The sequence below is a fragment of the Anomaloglossus baeobatrachus genome, chromosome 4, assembly GCF_048569485.1.
Source record: "Anomaloglossus baeobatrachus isolate aAnoBae1 chromosome 4, aAnoBae1.hap1, whole genome shotgun sequence".
Taxonomy (NCBI): domain Eukaryota; kingdom Metazoa; phylum Chordata; class Amphibia; order Anura; family Aromobatidae; genus Anomaloglossus; species Anomaloglossus baeobatrachus.
The window spans coordinates 636312059-636320455 of record NC_134356.1 but is presented as its reverse complement, the minus strand read 5'-3'; the positions used below and the strand labels follow the sequence as shown (position 1 = coordinate 636320455).

At 42.4% G+C, this 8397-nt stretch overlaps 1 protein-coding gene across 1 annotated transcript; it reads right to left on the bottom strand.

Annotated features, from left to right (window-relative positions):
- Positions 1–1251: 1251 nt before the first annotated feature.
- LOC142302727 (uncharacterized) lies at positions 1252–7527 on the bottom strand. Its single transcript, XM_075343842.1, has 10 exons — positions 6606–7527; positions 6305–6393; positions 5984–6154; positions 4610–4701; positions 4419–4481; positions 4127–4265; positions 3825–4016; positions 3586–3714; positions 3305–3492; positions 1252–1546 (listed from the first exon to the last, which is right to left on the bottom strand). Exons 1-10 carry the CDS (start codon positions 7525–7527, stop codon positions 1480–1482), a joined length of 2052 nt encoding a protein of 683 aa, XP_075199957.1. The 3' UTR covers positions 1252–1479.
- Positions 7528–8397: the final 870 nt, after the last annotated feature.

Here is an 8397-nt window from a genome sequence, read left to right as displayed (position 1 = left end):
CCGAACTCGAACACTAGGGGGGTGGCTCAGCACTACTTATTATACTAAGCAAACCCATCTGCACTTTATTGTATAGGACGGCAGCTCCCTTGGACCGATCATCCTGGTGGAGACGGTGGTGGCCGATCCAGAGGTCCCTACATGTACACTAATGGAAGAAGCTGAACAGAGGTCAGTAGCCAAGACCATACTTGTAGTGTATGTTGTCCGGCACCAAAAACCTGTTTACAATGTGTTTTGTTATTGTGCCTGTTAGGCTGTCTGTGGGGGAGTAACACCCTCAGTGGTGCTCAAACCAAAATTCGAAACAAATTCCAATCTTGTTACAAGAAGAAAAGGTTGGTAAGAGGTTGGGACCTGTTGAGACCGAGGACACGCGCAAACGTCCGCCATCGTCCACAGTGCCCCGCATTCTCCTTCCATTTGACTTTTAACAGATGAAATAAAGGATTGATTTTATACCCAGTGAGATCCAACCTTTTCTTCTTCTAGCATGCCAAGGCCATACACGTGGTAGCCAGTGGACATGTCACCTTAGGAACGGACAGGTGTTATCGTATGGACATCTGGGGACTGAAGGTGGATTTATACCGAGGTGTTACTCCCTGCTTGACCTTCTATGAATAAAACAGAATAATAGAAGATATTTTTCAAAACTGTAGCCAGGAAGAGTGACCGATAGTCACCAGGAGTTCAGCCTGACGTGTACCTGCACTGTACACCTTCATCTATATTAGCTGGAATTGCTGTACCTGTACCCACTTAAAACTATAGCACTGACATATTACCTCTCCTGCACAAATGAAACCCCCCCCAAAACACCAGAAAATAATTTCTTCCTTTCTTCACCCCTCCAAAAACAGATTTAAAAATTGACCAGACAGTTTGATATAATCCAAAATGGTACCAATGAAAAGGGGATACATGTTACCACCACATTACATGCACCCTATGCTCTTAAGGGGTGGAATGTAAAATACTTATCCATGAAGATACAAAATAAATCTACTACTACTACTAGCACATGATGATGAATGGTTTTGTTTATTGCTGGTAAATATCTTTTAAAAATCTTAGGTTCCTCTCTGCCACTAGTCGTGTGAGCTCCACCGAGGGCAAAAGGACTATAAGTTGCCATTTTCTTGTTGTATTTATCCATCGGCACTCAGGAGAGGAAAAACCCCTGTGGGGAAACCTCTAGGGAACCATGGCCTATGGATAAGTGCCCTTCCCTGGGGGCACAAGGCAACATGTTGTCTAGTAGTGCTGGTCCATGGTCATATTATTGACTCCTGGTAGGATTTTCATGGTCTTCTTCAGCTTCTTCTTGTATTTGGACCCTGCAGATGCAGCATTAACCCTTAGCCCTGATTATGGCAGGGCGTAGGAGTGGATATGGCTACACTGCAGGTCACGGCCCTCAGGATACTCCTAGTGCTGGTGGAATAGGAACCGGTGAACAGCATTTCTCATAGCTGTTCACTTCCAGGATTTTATCCTCCTCCAGATCCTGTGGAAGGCGTCCCTCACAATACTGCCAAATGTCCTGCCGGGAGAGAGAATAGGTTAGAAATAATTGTTCTATGCCAATAAGATACAGTCATGGCCAAAAGTTTTGAGAATGCTACAAATATTAATTTTTACAAAGTCTACTGCTTATGTTTTCTAATGGCAATTTGCATATACTCCAGAATGTCATAAAGAGTGATCAGCTTAACAGCAATTACTTGCAAAGTCAATATTGGCTAAGAAAATTAACTTTAACCCCCAAAACACATTTCAACATCATTGCATTCCTGCCTTAAAAGGAGCAGCTAACATTGTTTTAGTGATTGTTCCATTAACACAGGTGTGGGTGTTGATAAGGACAGGGCTGGTGATCAATCAGTCATGATTAAGTAAGAATGACACCACTGGACACTTTGAAAGGAGGCTGGTGCTTGGTATCATTGTTTCTCTTCAGTTAACCATGATTATCTCAAAAGAAACACGTGCAGCCATCATTGCTCTGCACAAAAATGGCCTAACAGGGAAGGGTATCACAGCTACAAAGATTGCACCTCAGTCAACAATCTATCGCATCATCGAAAACTTCAAGGAGAGAGCTTCCATTGTTGCCAAAAAGGCTCCAGGGCGCCCAAGAAGGACCAGCAAACGCCAGGACCGTATCTTAAAACTGTTTCAGCTGTGGGATCGGACTACCAGCAGTGCAGAGCTAACTCAGCAATGGCAGCAGGCTGGTGTGAGTGCTTCTGCACGCACTGTGAGGCGGAGACTCTTTGAGCAAGGCCTGGTTTCAAGGAGGGCAACAAAGAAGCCACTTCTCTCCAGAAAAAACATCAGGGACCGACTGATATTCTGCAAAAGGTACAGGGAGTGGACTGCTGAGGACTGGGGGAAAGTCATTTTCTCAGATGAATCCCCTTTTCGATTGTTTGGGACATCTGGAAAACAGCTTATTAGAAGAAGAGGTGAGCGATACCACCAGTCTTGTCTCATGCCAACTGTTAAGCATCCTGAAACGATTCATGTGTGGGGTTGCTTCTCAGCCAAGGGAATCGGCTCACTCACAGTCTTGCCTAAAACACAGCCATGAATAAAGAATGGTCCCAGAATGTCCTCCAAGAGCAACTTCTCCCAACTGTCCATGAGCAGTTTGGCGCCCAACAATGCCTTTTCTAGCATGATGGAGCACCTTGCCATAAAGCAAAGGTGATCACTAAATGGCTCATGGAACAAAACATAGAGATTTTGGGTCCATGGCCTGGAAACTCCCCAGATCTTAATCCCATTGATAACTTGTGGGCAATCATCAAGAGATGGGTGGACAAACAAAAACCAACAAATTCTGGCAAAATGCAAGGATTGCTTATGCAAGAATGGACAGCTATCAGTCAGGATTTGATCCAGAAGTTGATTGAGAGCATGCCAGGGAGAATTGCAGAGGTCCTGAAGAAGAAGGGTCAACACTGCAAATATTGACTTGCTGCATTAACTCATTCTAACTGTCAATATAACCTTTTGGTCTCATAATATGATTGCAATTATATTTCTGTATCTGATGTAAACCTCAGACAAACACAATTAAAAACCAGAGGGCAACAGATCATGTGAAAATATAATTTTGGTGTCATTCTCAAAACTTTTGGCCATGACTGTAGATAAATTGGGACTGTCCTGAAGGGATAACATGTAAGTGGCAGTCAGTAAGAGGCTTCCACACTACACTCTGCTGACAGATTCGTAAAATAAGAGATGGGCCTTAAAAAGTCCCCTTCTCCCCGTCCCATTTATACTGACTCACCTGCGATGGGGTTTTACAGGTCTTCGATTAGATATTACAGGTTTTGGTATTGATTTTATGACCTTCCATCCGTCATTGGCAAACGTGAATCCACAGAACAGTTTTTGATCTGTTTCGGCTATTGGTGGATGAAAGGCTTCAGTGTAGGATACGACGTCTTTCATTGTATCAGATGTCATCACTGGTGGCTGCGGGGAGAAGATACAAGAGTGAGAGCGTTCATAAAAAAGAAACAACAGAAATGTACTGCTGCCACCATCTTTTCTGGGTCATATACTTACAGGGGATAGCTGGAATGGAGGACATGCTCTGGCTTCCTCTATATCTGTCCAATTGATCTCCTTAAAGAATGGATGATCTCTGATGTTGTCCACAAATTTCTGCCGACTCTCTGGTGACTTGTCCAAGAGCTGGGAAAATACAATGAAGATGATTATTCAGTCTCCAGTCGTCCTCCATTTTCATTGTTTATTTAATTACATATATCTGCTGTATTACTGAGATGTGTCTTTATACTCACCCCCTCAATGATGGCTTTGAGTTGGGGATCAAATCCTTTTGGAAAGATAGGATCATCATTGATTATTACCTCAATGATGGTCTCAACAAATTTTCCTTCATAGAATGGATACCTGCCAGTAGCCATCTGGTATATCACCACACCAGCAGAGAACCAGTCCACTGCCGTGTTGTAGGGCTCCTCTTGAAGAATCTGTGAAGACATGAAAAAGACAATAAGAACATTGTCCAGCCAGCAGAAGACATGGAGATGTCAAGCCTTGTACACAGTGATCACTCAGGGATGTATTGATGATTCCTTACCTCAGGAGCCATGTAGATAAGGCTTCCGATACAATCTGAAGTCTTTGTATCGCCAAAGATGTTCATTACTGCAAGACCGAAATCAGCAATCTTCAAGTGACCGGTGCTGTCCAGTAAAATGTTCTCCGGTTTTATGTCCCTGGAAAGAGTTTAAAAAATGCAATAATGTAATTATTATATTATCCCGGCTGATGACGTATTATGGCATGAGATATCAAATGTCTACAGGGGGCATGAGGATGAGTGTATGAGTTCTATTAGGTCTACACAGAGGAAGACGTGCTGCACCTACCTGTGTATGATGCCTCTAGAGTGGAGAAACTGCAGCCCACAAATCAGCTCAGCTGCAATAAATCTAATAAGAAAAAAACAACAGAAAACCATCAACATCCAACCAACTGTACTAAGAAACTAATAATGAAGTAAAGCCAGATGAGCCTGACAACCATTATCTTCACCTAATATATCCATGTTACGTCTTACCTGGTGACTGCAATGGGAAATGGGGCATTGGTTGACATGATGCCTCGAAGGTCTCCTCCACTGAGATATTCCATGACATAGAATAAGTAGTCCTGTGATAAAACAGAGGAGATAATAGGTGTTACTGGAATAGTCTAGATATGAGCTAGTGGTGGTAATGTTATAATACATGTAATACTATGATAGTGGCCTAGAAGAACATTGCACACAGATGATTATATAGACAGGCATTCATTTAATATATGAAGCTGAATGTGTGTGTATGTGTCTTTATGTCCGGGATTGGCATCTGCACCGTCGCAGCTACAGCCACAAAATTTTGCACACTCACACGTCTGGACCCCGAGAGCAATATATCGAATAGACCTGGCTCACTGAATATAATAGGGTGCTCTGGAGAAAATAATCAGCTGAAATCCAAAACGAATCTCCGGCACTCCAATGGAAGAATAAGAACAAAGTCTGGGTTTCTTTGGTGTTTTTTATTGTGAAAAAATAAATGCAAGAAGTCTGTCTCTATCTCAACGTTTCGGTCACAATGGGACCTTTTTCGAGAGTATTATCAGACTATCTGGAGTGGATGTGATGTAGAGCAGGATTAAGCAGGCTAGAGATACAAAGAGCAACTGACATCCGAAAAAGGTTCTATTGTGACCGAAACGTTGAGATAGAGACAGACTTCTTGCATTTTTTCACAATAAAAAACACCAAAGAAACCCAGACTTTGTTCTTATTCTTCCATTGGAGTGCCGGAGATTCGTTTTGGACCCCGAGAGCGTCATAGGCTATGTTGTGAGGCGAAATTTTAACCCAGCGCATTCCAATTTACTAATCAATTTTGCCCCTATCTACATAATGGAGAAAAAGTGAAACGAAAAGTGTATCTGCACCGTCGCATTTACAATCACAAACTTTTGCACAGACACCTAATGTGACCCAGGGAACGTCGTAGACTATATTTTGATAGGAAAATTTAACCCCGCACTTTACAGTTACTCTCCAAAAAACATGCTTTCATTAAAGTAAATGGAGCCTGGAACTGGAGAGACAGACGGGGAAAGAGACAGAAACAGACAGGGAAAGAGACAGATCTGGAAAGAGACAGACGGAGCACATTACTTGGTCAATTTAGTTAAATCTATGTGGAATATCTGTGGTGTTGAAATATATGTTGTGAAATGCTTCTATTACCTTACTTTTTGCCTTTTAATAATTACATTTATATCTATTTGTTTTGTGGTTTTTGTGTGCAGAATACATTTTTGTTAATACATTCTATTTTGTTAACAGCAGTTATTAACCCGGGCGAAGCCGGGTAGTACAGCTAGTATACTATATAGAAGACCCAGAGCTGTTAGATCTTCAGCCTCTTACCTGGGACTGGAAGGTGGAAAAAGCCCGAGTAATTAATGGACTCTTCCTAGTCATCTCCAGGACCTGTCGCTCTATCAGGACATCGTCTCTTAAGTTCTCAAGTAGGAACCTCTTTTTCACCATCTTCACTGCCACTTGTTGTTGGGAGGCCTGATGTGTGGCCAATATGACCTGGAGGATACAGAACATTAGAACTAGTGGAAAGGCCCATCCAGCCATGAGACGTGACGTTAAGATATGAAGCAGTGATGTTCCTAGAGTCATATTACTGCTCCACATCATACACATGAAGTAGACGTCACCACAATTCCTAATACTTACTTTACCAAATCCACCCTTTCCAAGGATTTTATGGAAGGTGAAGCTCTCCAGTCCAGTCACAATGATGGGGGATTCACCTGGGGTTGTACCTGATGGAGAGAGTAGAAATAAGATTTATTATTCCAATATAATGCTAATGTGGCCTTCTATAGCAATTACAACATGGGGTAGAACAATATTAGGGGGTATCAAAGAAAAATGGCACAACAATCATAATAGGTGGGGTATTCTAAAGGTTCACAATCCCATCAAGTACTACATTGGGAGCTATGGGCTATTGGTATCTTAGATATGCACTCACCTGACAGCTGCACAGTGTTAGCTTTGGAGGACACGCTGGATCCATCATCAGCTTTGTCCCCCAGCGCTTCTCCCCTTTTCCTCTTATTCGTGATATTCTCCTGTATCGGGCTTCGAGATCTTTTTGAAGCCTTGAGAATACTTTGGTTGGTGCCATCTTTCTCACTCTCCGGTGTTTCTATTCTTTTTTTTGGCACCTCATCTATGGTCTCTCTCTTTCTCAAATTCTCCATATTCAGCACAGGTTCAGCTTTGGGGGACCCGCTGGATCCATCATCAGCTTTGTGCCCCATCGCTTCTCCCCTTTTCCTCTTGCTCACGATACTCTCCTGTATCGGGCATCCAGGTCTTTTTAAAGCCTTGACAAGGATTTTTTTGGTGCCATCTTTTTCACCCTCTGATGTTTCTCTTCTTGTATTTGGCACCTCGTCTCTTCTCTCTTTCTCGCTCTTTCTCACACTCTCCATATTCAGCTCAGGTTCAGCTTTGGGGGACCCGCTGGATCCATCATCAGCTTTGTACCCCATCACTTTTGCCCTTTTCCTCTTGCTCACGATACTCTCCTGTATCGGGCTTCTAGGTCTTTTTAAAGCCTTGATAAGGCTTTGGTTGGTGCCATCTCTTCTCCTTTTATTTGGCACCTCATCTCTTCTCTCTCTCTCTCTCTTTCTCTTTCTCAAACTCTCCATATTCAGCTCCATAGATGAAATTCTGGGCTGAAGAAGGTCCTGTCCACCTCTAGAGCGCTCCCGGATAGCGTCTGGAACTGCTCTTCTAACAGGCCTTCTATTATTCGGTCTTATATTTTTTATAACACCAAAATTTGCTAAGCGCAAGTAAAAATCTCCTTCACCCACTAAGTGATGAACACAAATGGACGATAATTGGGCTGCAGCGACATTCTGATGATTGTTCCATGACATCACAAAGGGCTTAGTGACATCATCACATTCTAAAGGTCACATGACAGGACCAAAGCCAAAGGTCAAGTGACATCACAGAGAGACCAGTGACATCGTCTGTCGCTGCAGGTGAACTTGCAGTAGAATATTTGTGTCTGCCTGTAGCTTCTCCCTCTCTCCATAGAACTATATGTGCACTAACTCTCATCTACTAACTCAGTAATGGCAAAATCTGTACACACTGGACTCAAAGTCATCAAGGAGTTTTTGCCAGCGTTTTGATGTAAACATTTTTAAAATATCACAAATCTTTTATGCAACTCTTAGTCGCTCAAATGTTTTATGATGGCGGAATGGTGCAAGCTCATGGCTGCCAGACAAATTCATCATAACTTACGTGAAAAAAAGTAGCAATTTAGGTTTAGCCTCCAATTGAATCCAATGGGGCTCAAAATCGCTTGACAATCTGTTTGGCGAACTGCTTGGCGAACATCGGGAAGATCGGCGAACTGAACTTTGAAAGGTTCGCTCATCTCTAGCTGTAACTTGTCGGATTGCTTGATTAAAAGAAGGCCAAATGTGTTATGGCATAGAGAAAGAAAAAAATACTCAACTCGTCCGAGATTAGGGTTTTTTTTAAAGAAAAACATTGAAAAAAAAATTAAAATGCCAACCTGAATACTGCGTTGTATTACTTCATAATATGGTGCCCATAAGATTCTATGAAAAGATGCTGTTTTTTGTTTTACTCCCAGATCATTGCTTTTGGGAGAGGATATATTGCCCAGGGCTGGATTATAGAAAGGGCATATGGGGCATCAATTAGGCTTCTTCCAATGACTATGGACTGGTAAAATCACAACTGGATCATGAGAACTGGTAGTCTGATAG